Raw genomic sequence first — 17,804 nt, 5'->3', positions numbered from 1 at the left:
AACTTAAAATAGTTATTAAACTAAATTTTAATTTTGGTCCCCCTATTTCTAAATCAAGATATTTAGTCTCCCTTTTGTCAGATGACCATTCAAAATCAAATGTTGACTATGATGTGGCGTATTGGTGCTGATGTGACGCTTATGTGAATTGTTGACATGATTCTTATGTGACAAATGATTAAATAAAGTAAAAAATAAAAAATATTTTGATAGAAGTTAAACTCATGATCTTTTATCAAAAGATAATAAATCACAAAGATACTTGTTGCAACCTTCTTCGCGAGACCAACTTCTTCTAAGGTGAGCATAGAGCGGGCTTGATAGAATGGTGGAAGAAGATCACATTGGCGAATGAGTGTGGCAACCCCATTGTAAGCTTTAGTGAGGCTGACCACCATTTAAAGAACAAGACGATTGTTTGACTCCGGTGCACCTACGTTCTTGAGTTAATCGAAAAATTCCTTGAGCCTTGACAATACACAAAGGCATTCAAGAAATCCTCCATGTTGGTACAGGAGAATTCTTTCCTCCGAGCATTCTTATTGTCTTGGAATATATCACACAACTTAGTCCACGCTCCCATTGTCGTTGCATTGGGTTCAAGAATAGTATGTAACAGGTCATGTGAGATTGTTGCATAGATCCATTGAAGGACCACAACATCAAGGTCGACCACAGTTCCTTTTCTTCATCGATTTTAGGCACCTTCTCCTTGCCTTTCTCTGATGGCATGATGTGGTGGAAGACCATGTGAGAACGTGCGTGAATCTTGAACAGTTCCATCTACGTCACATATTGGACGTTTTCCATCTCCAGGGTGATGGAGATATGATTCTTGATGTTGGAGACAACAAGAGCTGGGTGGAATTTGTTGGAGTCAGTCATGGTGGCTGACGTGAGAAGAGAAATGACAGCTAGAAGAAGAAGAGAAGATAGGACGCGGTGGAAGCAAGAGAGGATCGCACCTTAGAATGTTGATACCATGAAAGAATATAATTTTGTGTTCATTCTATTAACAAAATTGTGATTATATACCATAATTACAAGAGAGATCCTAAGCTATAATGAGGAAACTAATTATACACAAAAGGAATCCTAGGCTATAATAAGAAAACTAAATCCAAAAATATATTGACATATATTCTAACATATCTTAAGCTATAATAAGAAAACTAGATAAAAAAAATATATTAGAGCAACCTTAGTACAACCCAATTATCCAAGTTCCACAGACCAAAGTCAAATGAGTTTATTACGACATCGAAAACCCTCGTTTAGAGACATGGAAATATAACAGAACATGCGCATGTTGGATGCCATAATAAATTGAAGATTGCAAGCCATGTACCATATGGGATTCCCTCAACATATTCTGCTCCATCCTTGTCACTTTTATTGCTATATATTCTTGGCGTATTAGGTATTCACGTCACATGCAACGCTAGTGTACACATTAACATATGGATATTCTGGAGAAGCGCGTAGATGAAAAGCACGAGTCTAGACAAAAGAAAATAATTAATTGCTTCTCATGGACCAGAACCAGAGTGCCAAAATAGGAAACAGCAGAAAATAAAGACATTAGAGGCGGTGAAACAGACATCGTGAATTCAATAGACCCTGCGAACAATGATGCCAATGCAGTAAGGTGTTCAGGATATGAAACTCGCAGATTACTTGCATAACCATCTAGAAAAACCTGTCGTTTGATCTGCAATGTAAATCCAACACGCACATCGATGACACAAGCAGACATTTTTTCATTTATGTTAGTCAATTTGGGGCAGAGCTTCCCTCCAAATTTTTGTCGGAAGCTGCATTATACCGTATGGTAATTACAATAAGGGTCATGCTACATAGAAAAATACTAGTAGCTGAATTTTGACAGATTTTGGTCCAATTCGGGCGTGGAATGTAATTGTGAATTGTGAATATATGAAAACTCTATATCATACCTATACAAGTTACTATGCGGCAATAACTTATATTTATAATTTTTTGGGAGAGGTGGGGTGTATGACAAAAATGTGGCTCTAAGCCAATTTGGCTATCGTAGAGCACATTTTTTTTATTAACAGAAACAGGTGAATGGAGAAAGCCCCCATCATTTGCTGCTTGAAATTTTTGTACTTGCTGAAGTCTTTCGAAATGTTGGGTAATGCTTTCTATCAGCTCCCCAGGTCATTTAATCCTTTTCTGAAGGTTGACTTGCAACCATGACCGTAACATGTGCTATTTCTCGGTCCTAAATCTGCAATAAGCCCAAGCAAAAGCAATGAATAAACATGTCAAAAACCTACAGGAACAGCAAAGTATTATTTTTAAATACCAAACTATCCACAGCTTAAGTATTCTAAACACCCTATACTTGCATCTCGGTTATACATAATTAACTCTACATATCCGAACTTTCTTGCTAGCGAGTAAGATTTGCCCCTATCTGGGATGCTTGCATACAAGCATCACAGGACATGAAAATATATGATACCTAGGAGCCCAAGTAAATTATCATACTGAACACAAGGTTTCTTAAGTTGGCCTATGTTTGACATGACCAGTATATTACGTACAAAGGAAAAAGCACACCAACATACCAAAAGCGTCTTAGTGTACTATGATACACTGGAATGGATAGAACACCATTTATGAACCTTGACAAAAAAATTTACAGGGATATACATTAGAATTTGCATTTGTCAGATTCATTTAATTACCAACATTCACTTGAATAATTATCATTAACCTGTATTCCATGAAAACAATTATGTCAAAGGCTCTCAGGAAACAATTCTTTTTAAAAAAAAGAAAAATTATAGAGGAACAGGTAAAAGGTGTTATTTATTACTAGTTACTTCTTTTTCTTTGTTCTATTTTGAAAACTACCAGAAGAGTGCACACAAGAAAATGATCACATTAGCAAAAGACTGGGCCCTGTTGGAAGATGGACTTAATACAATAGTACTTGGGTGGTGGCATCATGTGACATTTTCTCAGCTCTAAAAGTTCACAACATGCATGCTTAGTGTCACAAACTGTACAGCAATTTATGGGGGGAAATGACCTTCATGCCATAAAATTGCTAAACGATCTTTTTCACCATCATAACTTGAACACATATTAGTATAGAACATTTTTATAAAAATCAATAAAGCAAGATTCACCATGTAGCTGCTCATGCAATCCCTGTTATCAATCGTTCCCGTTCATCTAGCTTCTTGACCTTTACAATGCCCAAGAGCACTTGAAAACCAAAGATTGCACAGAAGATATATGCTGCAATGGCAGGCACCTGAAAAAGATAACCCGTGACTGAGCAATGAGATCACACCAGATAATCAATTGACTTTATAATCACTTCCAGTAAAAAAGAGATGCCAAATGGGAACAGCTTACACGAATTGAGTTGAGATACAAAACTGTTGCAAGATTGATTAGGCTCCCAGCAGCTACTGCCTGTTAATTGAGAAAACGGTAACATGAATGAAAAGATGTTTGATTTTATTTTTTTCATTTGTAAAACTGTGTTTATAAAATTGATTTTTAGATAGTAGGAATGAGGAGGAAGATTGAAAGTGAAATGAAGAACATGAGTAATAGAAAACTGAAAGTTGAAAATCAAAACAACTTGGGAGATGTTCTGGTTTTAGTTTTAAAAACTAAAGAAGAGATTAATTTTGAAAACAATTTTCAAAAACTACTCTTGTCAAACAAGTTATTTAAAAAAGGAAAGAAAAAAAAAGAATAAGAAAACAGTTTTCAAAACCAAGAAACAAACAGACTGTGTCATGCCAACAGGTTTTCCAAGTCTCTCCTATAATATTATGCATTAATGAGATCAAGATTAAAAAAAACATGCATCTAGCTTGCAATGGATGCATGCATAAAAGCATGAAATTGTGTCAAAAGTCAACAACTATTTAGTATTTATACACATCCATCAGTATTTAGAAGCCACGGGAGAAATAGAAATATTGAAATTCTGAGTCCAAGTATGTTAAAAGGTAGACATCAAACAGTCACGCCTTTGCAATATATGAACATATACCTGGATGCATGGGCAGTTGGGCACAAGCGTAAAAAGTATAAAAAACTGACAAATAAGAGTTACATTCATCTACAAGCATGTTTACAACTTGTTTAATATAGTACTGTATTGCCACCACATGAGAAAACAAACCTATACCTATTCTCAGTCCCACAGTGATAGATCCAGAAATCTATTGAGGGGGGGCGCTGAATTTTTTTTTCTTCCTTTGTAATTGTTTAAATGTCTAACTTTTAATAAATAATAGTAATTTTTAAAAAAAATATTTACTATTTTTTACACATAAAATTGAAATTTATTTTTATTTTAAATGATAATACCCTTAACTGTTATCACAATAACAACAAACACAACTAATTTTACACTAGTTAACCTTAACCACTATTATAATCACAACATACAAAATTAGTTTTACACAATGTTACACTAAGCCCCTGACTGCCCCCCTCTAGATCCATCCCTGGTTCCATAAAACTTAGACTTTGCAAGAGTGACCCTACAACAGCCAACTGAGCCTAGAGCTGCTTCCGATAAATAATAAATGAGGTGCTAGCATACCTACAAAGATTGACAAATACATGTTTTACAGGCAGTAGAACAAACTCTAACCAAATGGACCAAAGAAGTAAACTTTACAGTTCACATATTAGATTGACTCACATTCCCTATAGTCTTCTGGACTGCAGCAACACGTTGGAATGCCCTCTCAGATTCCAAAGTTCGAACTCGCAGCTTTAGATCACCTTGCTCCTGTGGAAAAATTAAATAAGCAGTGATCTAGAGTACCAAAAGTTCAAAACAAACAACAGGTATGAATCAAATAAATAACTTGAACTATATATCTGAAAATCAGGGAAATACCAGTCTTTGGATAATGTTAGCAAGCTTGTCAACCCTATCAGCCTGTCTGATTAAGTTGTAAAATGCTTGAGATTGTCTATCCCATCTCTTCCTGAAGTCCTGTACGTGATAGGATAGATGTAAAAGAAAGAATTAAATTAACTGAATTCACAGTAGAACATGTTTGTGACTACCTTTAGGACAACTTCAACCCCAGCTTCACGAAACCTGAGCAACTCCAGGGCATAACTACATGGCCAGGAAGGCTAGTTGTGTTAAGTACGTAAAACATATAAATTTAACATGAATAAATGAAAATAATTCAAAAGTTAAAAATTATGAAGACAATATTTACGGTTTGGCAATCTCAGTGATGTCAAAACGTGGGTCAAGCCCCTTTCCAATGCCATCCAACACTGCAGAGACAAAAATTGACTTGTAACCTTACAACCATATGCATGGATTATGCAAAATTATGCATTAAACTTGATTGCATTTACCTGAGAAGGCTCTAACAACAAATGTGAATGTAGCAGGAAATCGGAAGGGCTGGTCTGCTGCAATAGATAATAAATCTTCACCTGCTTAAAGCAAGACAGCTGAGTATCTGATAGAAACTGGTTCAGATACAAATGAAGGAATGATTTTTGTTAAGAACAGTCCTGGACATTCAAGAGGTCCGAATCTCTCCCAATTCCTTCCTATATTGTAGCTGGGTGGGAGATAGCCTGCATATTATATACTCTTCCCCAACACATTTTTTATCTTCACATACAGCAGATAAATCAACAATAATACTTACAAGCACACATTTATATAGCCTAAACTTAAATATGCATTCAATTATACACCAGGTGCATTACCAATAGCAGCCAGACGTTGTTTTTTCTTCTTTATTTTTTCCTCCTTGCTTAATGGTTTTTTGAATCCAAGTTCAGTTGTTGCTTCCTCTCTCTCTCTCCTTTGTGCAGCCAGGCGCTCTTCAAAACTGTAGAAGATAAGATTAATTCAAGGTCAGAGATTTCAGTAGGTTTCAACCATAACTAATCAGTACCCTAAGTTGTTCTTGAGCTAAAATTTGTTAGGAATCCAGAAATTGATTGTTATTTCAGTGAGAGAGAAACAGAAAACACAGAAAGAAAACCCTTTTCAAAGGGTTTTCCCTTTCTACATTAGAGCTAATCCTCAGCTTCCCAAAAGATAACAGAACAGAATAGAGCCACTTCCCATACATCCTCTTATTTATTTATCTAACTAAACTCCCTCTGAAATTATAAGGTTGGCTTGGTGGTTGGCAAGGGAGGTTTAAGGGTGAGGGGGAGTAGGGGGGTTGAATCCCTCCCACTATCATTCTAGCAAAACCTAATAACCAACATTGGTTGATAAAAAAAAAAACTAAACCACCTCTAAATACTCTAACTGTCCCTAACTAATTACTCTGACTGTTCCTTACAAACTTATCCTTCCTGTGTTCTAACAAGAATATTAGTGTGCAACAAAAAAATTAACCTAAAAAATCGAAAACTGATCAGAAATATGCAGTAAAAAGGTTCAGATAGATATTGATATATTTCTAACATCATAACAAATCAGGACAGACAAGTGCTTCTGCACAGACCACATTCAACAAGCAATGCATTTCAGCCTCCCACATGACAGGTATAAATGAAACAAACCAAAGAACCATCTAAAGAAATATATTGAATCTGCAAAACCTTTCTTTTTCAAGAAAAAATATTTTGACTTGGATTCTCCAACCCTTAAATTTTCCGTATAATACTATTAACTTGTAGAAATATCACTGCTTAAGTACTGGAGGTGATTCCATTTGTGATATATTCCTACTAAATTGGTTTATAAATACCTGTTGAGGAAGAATTGTGCTGTTCTTCTAACAGCAGTCATATCTCCAGTGGGGACAAGAACTCCCATTTGAATCATTGCTTGTAGAACCTAATACCAGAACACAAGCTTCATTTGGTAAGTATTTGAGTCAAGAATGAGATAATATGGTACAATATTCATATTATTATTCAACATAATTCATGAAAAGCATTTACCTTGTCTGGATCTTTCTCATAAACCCCATAAAATGTTTCGAGCAAACCTTCTCGAATGTTTGGACTGATACTGTAAGACGCAATACCAAACATAATTGTAAAAAGGCAAACCATCTCACAAAACTTAAAGCATGTGCAGGTGCTGCTAGAGAATTCATATTTGAAATAGCCATAGAAGACAAAGAAAATACCTCCCCATCATTCCAAAATCATAGAAGATCAATCTTCCACCATTGACATCATCAACTGCAATATTTCCAGGATGCTGCAGGAACAATGTAAACATCTATGGGTTACACACAAGATCATCTGATAGGAATCCAATACCTGTGAGTCCCAAGGTCCCTAAAGCCCTTTTGCTTTATACCCGTAGACCAAAACCAATCAGGACCCTTAAGGATTGCTTAACAATAACAGTTGCTCTAAGGTAGTGAGAGAGATAGCCTGAGATTGTCAAAATACAACCAAGCAGACTAGCAAAAGAATAATAATTGTAAAACACAAGTAGCGTACATCTCATTGCTCAGACAATAGATGCTAACGTTGCAACATAAGAGCAAGTTCAAAGACAGTTAACATTTTGGCTTTACTATACAATTTACCAGATAGCTAATCCATATATAATGTAACATAATATATAAAGAGATTTCTGATATTGATTCTAAAAGTACAAACTCACAGGGTCAGCATGGAAGAAACCATGTGATAAAATTTGTTCCAAGTATGACTCAACCGCATATCTCCCTAACCTGTAGAACATAACAAATAATAATTTGAATCAAGTTAGATGCCATCCTCAACAGAGATACACAAAAGTAAAAGGTAACAATCTAACATGTTCATTGTGATTTTGCCAAGCAAATAAATAGAGATTCTACTAACCTTTTGCGGTCAACACCCAGTTGGTCTAAAGCTTGTATTTTGTTTATTTTAATCCCAGGAACATACTCCATTGTCAGAATCTGCATTGACAACATAGATTATAGATAAATAAGTTCAGACATAAGATGGAAAATATGCGCATTACTACATTTGGCATAATAAGAGCCATGAAGGTTAAACCTGTGGAGTGGTATAATCCCAGTAGATTGTAGGAACTTTCACATAATCCATGTTCTTAAAGTTACTTGCAAACAATTCAGCATTAGCAGCCTCCTTGGTGTAATCAATCTCCTGAAAATTATTAATCCATGTTGCAGTAACAGGATCAGAGAATGTTATTTGCTGTGAACACGTGCATACATCATACCAAAACAAGAACAGATTCACAACTCAAGCAGGAACTGGAACGGGAATGACCACTCTTATGTATGATGATATGATCTAAATCCATATTTGTATTATTTAGATGGTTTTCTTACATCAAGTTTTCCTATACGTAAACAATTTATGATAATGCAAAACTGTGATCTAGCCGCTGGTTATGCATGCTAGCATTAAATTCCCTCAAACTTCTTTCTGTCTTCCCAATCATAGCAACATTGCCATAAGAAAAAGAAACTCTTTAGTAATACATCTACTAGAATCTACCACAGTAACACTTGCAAATTAATATTGCAGTTTGCAGTTTAAAAAGCATCTAACGAAACATGAAATCTGGAACACCAAACAAGCATGCCACTTTTTGAAGAATTACAGCTGCAGAACATAAATACTGCTCTGCCAATTTGCTCCATTGCCTAGCCAGGTCATAAAGAAGTACCATTGCAAGCCTCCTTATCCCTTCTCTCCAAACAACTCAAATATAGTTATCTCCTTAGTCTTTGAGTAAAAGACCCTCTTAATCAGCCAACACCCTGCAGAATTCTAGGATCTTTGTTATGAAAGTTTCCCATGAACCAGAGGGAACTTCTTCAATTTCCTAACATGCAATTCCACAGATAGCAACTTACAATCCTCTTGCCCACTCCATGCACCCAAACTCTAAAAAGTAGTGTTTCAATACAATCTTATTATTTTATTGGACTTCACTTTTTAGAAGAACAGGATCAAGATGATGGAGAACTATACAAATTACTTACTTCAGTTCAGTAATCTCAAGTAACATAAAAATGTAGTAACTTCCAGAAATCATCACCTGATATAAGACAGAGGCACATTCATCATAAATAGCAACCCAATCCCTCTTTGCACCATCTGATTTTGGATCAATTTTTTGAAGATATTCAGCAATAACCTGGGGTTAAAGAAAAGACATTATCAGAAAGTCATATCAGATTTGCTCATAGCTCCATAAGCATTATAGAAAAGCCTTAAGTTATAACACTGACCCTCAGGTTTTTAAGATCAATATCAAAAAGATCCTTGAGACCAGGCCTTTGTACTTTAACAACAACCTCCTGTCCCTTTAATGTCGCACGATGAACCTGACCTACATTAGTTAAAATAGAAGAGTTCACTATTCCAGTCTTCTCATCAAATATGATATGCAGAATCATGCTACACTTGATCTTGGTTCCTTCATTAATTGAGCATAATTTCTGTTACAAAGATGTGCAAAGTAAAACATCAATTACCAAGACTTGCAGCAGCTATTGGTTCATAGTCAAACTGATCAAAGATATCACCTAAAGGAGCTCCCAGCTCTTCTTCAACAATAGCTACAGAGGTCTCTGAGGGAAATGGAGGAACTTGATCCTGAACAGAAAACAATAAGTAACTAAGGCACCAAAGAAATGCAACCTTACTATTTTTTTCTCATTTAGTTTTATGCTATTTTTACATGTAGCTTTATGTTGAGATGATCTTTGTCATCAGCTTTGGAATTCAAAGGGAAACATTCTCAATAGTTTTTTATCGCTTACTGCCTAAGTAGATGAGCAAGATGAAGTCTTAAAACTCAAGAATACAAGGATTACAAATGAATCTATACAATCTCATATCCAGAAAGTTTGTTTCTCATATAATAATAATAAATTACATCAAAATGCATCTAGATCATTTGTCATTCCGTTTATGGAAATACATTGAGCAGGTGAAAATTGAGAAGATAAGAAATGAAAATGTATTTTTGTCTGATAAAGTGTAGATGTAACTTTGCACTAATTACACTTACATCCTTCTTGATTGAAAAATTACACCGACCTCCCTTATTTTATATTAAAGTCTTTTTTTTTTTTTTTAATCGGCAAAGATAAGTATTATATATAAAAAGAAGTACCAGAGGTACTCATAGTACAAAAGAGATCCATATAAATGGTTCCACAGTCAGACTTAAAATTCTGAGGGGGAACCAAACTATGGATACAAAAGCAAAAGTTTTTACAAGTATCAATGGAAACACTATGCAGTCCCCTGCTAATACATAAAACTCTGTGGTAAGTTAGTTGACCATTGATTGAAATGCACTGAAAAATCCTTCTCAAATCCCCTAAGCCAAGACCAAAGAAGGAATATGGCCTCTTCGAACAATTTGTTAGCGTCAAAAGTCCCATTAGAGAAGATAATGCTATTTCTAAATTTCCATATGGACGACGTCAAAGCTATCCACCAACATTGCCATCTACTATTTCTCACACCAGCTGGTTGAAGACCCAAATGATGGAGGAAGTGTTGCTTTGGGTTTAAAGGTGAAGCGCCCTTGAGTTGCAGCCATGACATGGATTCCCACCATATGGGTTGAACTTTGCTACAGTGGAAGAAGAGATGGGATGCATCCTCTTGATGGATTCTGCATAGAGGACAGAGAGAATCTGTTAGATGAATTTGTCTTCTCTGCAGGTTTTTCCTTGTCGGTAACCTATCCCTTAAAAGTCTCCACCCAAACACCAGGAACCTAGCTGGAACCTTCATCCTCCAAAGCTTCTCAAAACATTCCTCCTGCCTTCTATCTCCTGCGCCCTCTCCAATCAAGTCATAGGCACTACGAGTTGAGTAATGACCCTCTGAATCTGCAGACCATTCCCAACTATCTGAAATCTGTTGTTGGATTTTAAATTCTGCAACATCTTTGAGAAAATTAGCTGCTGAGGTAATTTCACTGTCAAACAAGGCTCTTCTCCACGCAAAGTTCCACTCCCACTCCCTATCTCGAAATATTCCCATGGTTCTAATGAGCTGGTGCTGCTGCATTGAAATTGAATACAACCTAGGGTACTTCACTGCTAATGGGTCCTCCTCCCCTATCCATCTATCCTCCCAAAATTTGATGTGATTACCACTCCCCACCTTCCACTTGATACCTTTTTGAATAAGCTGTCCACTATTAGAATTAAAAAGAACCTTTTGTAAATCCCTCCACCAGATTGATTGATGACCCACCCTACCCGCTTCAGCCAAGCCTCTCCACCCTCCATACTTTGACTCCAACACCTTTGCCCACAATTCTCCTTTATGGTGCATTAAATTCCACTCCCATTTACCAAGTAGTGCCGTGTTGAAACTTGTGATGTCCTTTAAGCCCAAACCACCCTTGTCTTTTGGCAAGCACACTGATTTCCAGCTGACCCAAGCAATTTTATTTTGATCGGGTCCTCCCCCCCAAAGGAATCGACGCTGTAAACGCACCAGCTTATCTTCCACTGATTTAGGAACCCTGAAAAAGGAGAACAAATAAATAGGAATCGAGGTTAGCACAGATTGGATGAGTGTCACTCTCCCCCCAAAGGATATATGTCTCTGTTTCCACTTAGCTAGCTTCCTCTCACAATTTTGGATGATAGGATCCCACATAGCGCATCTCCTAGGGTTTGCCCCAATAGGAATTCCCAGGTAATTGAAAGGAAGAACCAACAACTGACAATTCAAAAAGGTGGCAGCCTGCTGCTTCCAAAGGTCAGATTGTCCAAAAGCTCCAAAGGAGCTCTTGGCAAAATTTATTTTAAGTCCAGATGCAAGTTCAAAGGACCTTAGAACAGCCTTAATGGTTTTGACATTCTCCATGTCCGCTTCCCCCAGAAAGATAGTGTCATCTGCAAATTGTAGAAGGCTGACTTCCACTTTATTGGGTCCCACTTGATATGGTTTGTACAGATTCTCCTCCCTAGCTTTTCTCATCAAACCATTCAGCCCTTCAGCAACCACATTGAACAAGAAAGGTGCAAGTGGATCCCCTTGGCGTAGCCCCCTTTTGGGAAGGAACTCTCCCGTAGGGCTGCCATTGACCAAGACTGAAATGGATGCAGAATTGAGGCATCCCTCAATCCATCTGATCCACTTAGAGTTAAAACCTGTACGTTGGAGCATGTATAGTAAAAATCCCCAGGACACCCAATCATATGCTTTCTCATAATCAACTTTGAATGTAAGACAGGATTTATCACTCCTTTTAGCCTCCTCAGTCACCTCGTTTACAAATAAAGCGCTGTGCAGAAGGCTTCTTCCTTCAATAAATGCAGATTGAGTTTCATCAACAATAGAAGTCATCACCTTCTTCATTCTATTGGCCAGCACCTTTGCAACAATCTTATACATACATCCAATTAAAGAAATAGGGCGATATTCATTCAGAGTTTGAGGATCAGCCACCTTGGGTATCAATGCTATGAAGGATGCATTGCCACCTTTTGGAAAAACGCCATGGACATAAAACTCATCAAGGAAGCGCAGAATATCAGGTTTAAGAAGATACCAGAACTTCTTAATGAACCTGAAATTCAATCCATCAGGTCCCGGGCATTTATCACTCCCACAATCCCAAATAGCCTTTTTAACTTCCTCCTCTTGGAATCGGTCAATCAACCTCTCATTCTGGTGCTGGTTTAATTTCTGGAAGCAAATGCCCTCCAGTGTCGGTCTATGATAATCAGATTCATGGTATCTATTTGAGAAAAAGGTTTTGACTTCCTCCTTCACCAAAGCTGGCTCCTGAATCCACTTGCCATCAACCATAACACCCTTCAAGTAGTTATTCCTTCTAGTTGCCTTCATCAGAAAATGAAAATAGCGGGAGTTGCAATCTCCCTGCTTGAGCCACCTAATGCGCGCCTTTTGTCTCAATAAAGATTCATGGGTCTGAGCCGCTGTCCACAAAGATTCCTGCAAATGTCTCAATTGCATCCCTTCTTGAGTGGAGAGCTGTCTATGGCTTGTTTCCTCTTCTAATTTGTTTAACTCCCCTTCAAGCCTCTTGACCCTCTTGAAGGTATCACCAAACTGATCTTTATTCCACTTCTTCAGGACTTGCTTCAGAATTTTTATTTTCTCTTTTAGGGCGTAACCACCCCAACCTGCTATCTGAGAGGAGGTCCAGCAACTAGAGACAATGTCCTTGAAAGATTTATCTAACATCCAACAGTCTAGGATCCTAAAAGGTTTAGGACCCCAATCCACTGATGAAGATCTAAGTAAGATAGGACAATGATCGGAAAAGTTTCTGGGAAGGGTGGATTGAATGGTTGTAGGCCATCTGTCCAGCCATTCGGTAGAGAGTAAAAATCTATCAATCTTACTCCTAGACGTCCCATTTGGTCTAAACCAAGTAAATTGCCTTCCCATCCATGGAGGCTCTACCATCTCCAAGTCCTCAATCCAGTCATGCTTGTTGATACACGTTATTTTCTTTAAAAAAAAAAGTATATCTCCCCCTTTTTTTATGTACACATCATAAAATAGTATCTTTAAAAATACCAAAAGCAAGGGATGTGCAAAGGAGGTCCGTATAATTTTTCAATCAGAAAAGGTGTAAGTGTAATTATTGTTAACCTTGAGGGAGGTTAGTGTAATTACCCTAAACTTTATTGATAATTTTATACTTTGTGAGGCATTAAAAGAGATCATAATAGAATAGAAAACAGTCAATAGAATGGTAGACTATAATTAGAAAGTCATGTCCCTTAACAAATGAAAAACAAATCTGCATACAAGGCTTTTTTTCTTTTATCCGTTTTTTTTAAAATGAAACTTATGACAAGTAATAGAAACAAGTTCAAAGTATCTCAATGCAGGGAAATAATCTTACAAATTCTGTTCAAAACTCTAATGTACCTGAAGTTCGGACAACTGGTCAACATATTCTTGAGGAAGAATGTCCACTCTAGTGGAGAACTGCTGGCCAATTTTGATGAATGTAGGACCTAATCTCAGAATGTTTTCCTTCAGCCACTTGGCAAGGGCCTTTCGCCTTAAGGTTTTTTTTTCCTCGGTCATTCCTCCTGTATATAATATCTTCAGATCAAATAAAAACAGAAACTGGCATCCTACAAATTTGTCAAATTCAATACAGAAACACTTCATAGATTAAATGGTTTTTTAGTTGTAGTTAGGCGTAGGCTTTAAAACAGATGATGATCATAAAAGAATATTGTAAAAGATCAATAAGAAAACAAGGCTGTTGGAAAGCCTCCTTAATTGCAGTCACTCCTAGTCCGCCTTATTTGTGGCCTCTTTAAAGCACTTGCATTGTGCTGGGTGAGGGGTGTGTTTAGTCCCACTCCCACATATATTAGAGATATGGCAAATGAAGCTCTTGTAAAGCTCAGACAATCCTCACCTTATAAACCAATTCTATGAGTTATGCCCTAAACCCAAATTCTAAAATGGTAACAAAGCCTATTCTAGATCTGTAATTAAGCCACTTATATTTGTCTATGCTCTAGATATCCAGTCCTAGGCGCGAGAGGGTGTGGGTATTGGACCACCAACATTTGTCCACACTTTAGATGTCCAATCTTGGACATGAGGAGGTGTGTTGAGATCCCACGTCAACTAAAGATATTATGGCTAATGTTAGACCCTAGACCCAAATTCTAAGTTAGTAGTAGAGTCTATCATAGATCCATCATTAGGCACCCATATTGTCATGCTTCAGGCTCATAAATGTTGCAACTATAACGTAACATATCATGCTAGGTGGGAGAGGGGGTGTAAGCTTCCAGCTTTTTAGCTCCCTAACTTATAGCTTATAAGCTACATTTTGTACTTTTAGTTTTCACATATGACTATAAATGTTACAACTATAACATAACGTATTAACATCCCTACAAATTCGGTTTACGATTGCAATCACTCAAAACCTCACTTGATTAACATAATATTTAAAATTTAACCAGTAAGGAGTCATGCTTGGTAGTATCTGTTTTGAATGGTTCAGTTTCTGTCCAATCGGAGAACAAACACTCCCACTCTCCTACTACAGACGCATATGAATAAACCACGACCCTTTTTATTGTAATCGAAATTCCTGGCATGACTTCAGAATATTCGTGAGCACTTCATAGTTCATACACATTATTTGTTTAGAGAAGAACCAATGCTTCTCCAAGCTTAGTCGCACCAAGTTACGTTAAAAACACAACAAGGCCATAAACCACTTATCGATGATCCTAACAAATTCCAAGTCGAAACAATTAATAAAATCTTCAATGGGCGAACCTTTGTAAGAGAACTTCTGGTTGTTCAGCCAAGCCTTAAAGATGAACGTGGCAACAAATCCCCAAATCTCAAAGGTTCTTTGTATTGTGGAGTAAGTCTTGAACCTGTTCCAACGACCCCCAGGTGCAACTGCCACCTGCGAAAAACCACACGTTCATACTTCATTCCAAGTTCCAAGTAGTAGAACCTACTTAAACTCAATCAAAACGACGACCCTCAACTTGTTCGTTCCCGGTTTGTTTGAACCACGCGTCTTCTTTCCCAATCTCCTCCAACCTCTTCTTCCTCCCATCCTCGCTCAGCTTGTTAGAGGCTTCAACTTCCACCACCTCCGCAGCAGCAACGTCGTTTCCGTCTTCGTAACCGTACTTGACCAAGCTTCCGTTAGTGGCGCCGTTGACGTATCCACTAACGGAGGCACCATTGGCGTTGGAAGCAGCGGCGGCGGCGCCATTTCCGGTCCATTCGACGTCGTTGACTCGGTCGGCCAACGCGGATTCTTCTCTGCTTGCGCGGATTCGCGCGGTGCGGAGAGAAACGTTGGAGGTGACGTGGCGGGAAATGGAGGGGAGTTTGGAGAGGGAAATACGGCGTTTGGGGGTGATTTGCGGAGAAAGGAAATGGAGTTCGGGTAAAGGGAGAGGAGAAGACGCTGCCATGAATCGGAAGTTAGAAGAGAGTGAGAGAGGTTAAGGATCACAGTGTGAGTGTGATTTTCATGGCGTTGAGAGTAGAAGAAGAAGACAAGGAGGGAAAGGAGTGGAGATGAACAGAACACGTGGCTTTAGCGAAAATGAGCCATAAAAATTTTATTTATTTATTATTTTCATGGATCATGAAAGTATCTATTCTCTGTTTTATTTATCAAGGATACGTTTGGAAGGAATGAAAATAAAAATGATAGTTTTTCTTTTGTTTGATTGATGAAAAAACATAAGAAAATTGATTTTAAGAAGAAAAAAATTAAAAATTACTTTAATTTTTTTCAATTTAAATTTTAAAATTTCCTTGCTCTCTAATTTTCTTTTTTCCCTGCCAAACATAGGGGTACATGTTACATGTCCAGGCCCTCGATTGGGGCTGTCCGTTACATATGACATGAGACTGACTGTTACACACTTACCGACTTACCGTGGTGAAATAAGAATAAAGAGTTAAAAAAACATAAAATGTGTTGCAGACGTGCAGGAAGTCAATATTTGGCTAATAAAGACCCAAAAATAATTAAAGAACTAGTGATACGAGTTGTTTTTTGGTCTTAAGTATCAAGTATGGATGTTGCTGCCCAGTATCTTAAAGATAATGAATAAGAAATTCAAATAGAGTTGATATTGAACTTTATATTTAAACTTTATAAGAAATTATAACAAATATGCATTAGATACTTTTAAGTGAAAAAAAAAGTATTTAAAACTTTTTAACCAATGTTGTTAATTGTTACACTTGTTAGTATATATCACTCAGGGCCAGTCACTCCGGTGTGACAATAAATGGCTCATGACTAAAGGAATCTAAAAAAAATCTAGATAATTATATGTGAGTAGGAAAAAAAAATCGCCACAACTTTATCTCGTAGGTTTTTTCTGAAACTCATTTAATTTCAATCTTTTTGGAGACCAGCTAGTTGCATTCATTAAAACAAGTATAGCCTTTTTCCAACCTCCTTACTTTGCTTTAACAATCCAAAGATGGAAAAAAAATCCAAACATTTCTTTCCAAGTGTGTGAACTTAATATTGCCTGGCCAATCTTCCTCAACATTCATTATAAGTCTTAAATGTTCCACCGAAGAATGACCATTTTTATGGGCAGAGAAATTGATGCCTTAATGTCGTACTAAGATGTTAACATAATTTGAAAATATATTTTGCTAGTATAATTTTTTGAGGGGCATAATATTTAAGACGGTATAATACTTGCTTATTTGAGGAGCGTTAGTGTAAAAGGATATTTTACAAGTATTTTTCTTTTTTTTTGTAACATATTGGTGTACACATTCAAGGAATTCAACAAAATTGTCCTTTCAACAAATCCACGTAATATTTAAGTGTCATGTATTCAAATATGTTAGGAAAAGGGAGTGTGATTTTTAACATAAGAAGGGAAGACAATATAATATGAAAAACAATTTAATACAACTTATGTTTGTGGTGATGAAACTGAAAAGTTAAGATGAACTTACAAAATGTTAGATTTTCAATTTAAGCAGACGTTCATTACAACTTACCGGTACGAGTGTTTGATGTATCACCATTAGATAGTGTACATTTTTTCCCAACAACAAAAATAAAAAGTTAAGATGCACAGCACTATCACAATTTCTCTCTCCTACCATAACCAACCTTGGTAGTTTGGTGACACCATATTTGTTACTAGCAGCATGACACCCATGGCCATATCATCTCCCACAACCCTTCTTCTGGGAGCATCAACAACTGTTCCTTGCAATCGTTTTTCTCGTTATGAAGGGGATTTGCAAACAAAAAAAAAAAGACTCGTGGCATAACACAACCTCAACAGAAATAATAGTTAAATGCATCATTCAAGGAA

General features: G+C 36.9%; 1 protein-coding gene across 3 annotated transcripts; it reads right to left on the bottom strand.

Moving 5' to 3' along the window:
* Positions 1-1,740: 1,740 nt before the first annotated feature.
* Positions 1,741-16,026, bottom strand: LOC100801705 (protein ACTIVITY OF BC1 COMPLEX KINASE 8, chloroplastic). 3 transcript variants are annotated; one of them, XM_006578758.2, is made up of 21 exons: positions 15,477-16,026; positions 15,256-15,391; positions 13,870-14,036; positions 9,462-9,582; positions 9,216-9,316; positions 9,023-9,121; positions 8,008-8,118; positions 7,828-7,907; positions 7,625-7,694; positions 7,137-7,210; positions 6,946-7,015; positions 6,750-6,838; positions 5,749-5,873; positions 5,386-5,466; positions 5,241-5,301; positions 5,080-5,134; positions 4,907-5,005; positions 4,706-4,795; positions 3,394-3,453; positions 3,162-3,289; positions 1,741-2,251 (listed from the first exon to the last, which is right to left on the bottom strand). In XM_006578758.2, the coding sequence occupies exons 1-20, from the start codon at positions 15,912-15,914 to the stop codon at positions 3,173-3,175; spliced, it is 2,244 nt and encodes a 747-aa protein (XP_006578821.1). In that variant the 5' UTR covers positions 15,915-16,026; the 3' UTR covers positions 1,741-2,251; positions 3,162-3,172. The 3 variants fall into 3 exon arrangements, 2 of the variants coding, with proteins under 2 accessions (XP_006578821.1, XP_014630381.1); XM_014774895.2 differs by lacking the exons at positions 1,741-2,251; positions 3,162-3,289; positions 3,394-3,453 and adding an exon at positions 3,739-4,603; XR_001388074.2 differs by lacking the exons at positions 1,741-2,251; positions 3,162-3,289; positions 3,394-3,453 and having other exon boundaries at positions 4,745-4,795; positions 4,907-4,997.
* Positions 16,027-17,804: the final 1,778 nt, after the last annotated feature.

Source organism: Glycine max, chromosome 4 (assembly GCF_000004515.6).
Source record: "Glycine max cultivar Williams 82 chromosome 4, Glycine_max_v4.0, whole genome shotgun sequence".
Taxonomy (NCBI): domain Eukaryota; kingdom Viridiplantae; phylum Streptophyta; class Magnoliopsida; order Fabales; family Fabaceae; genus Glycine; species Glycine max.
The sequence above is the reverse complement of the archived record's forward strand: the minus strand, read 5'-3'. Positions and strand labels throughout refer to the sequence as shown.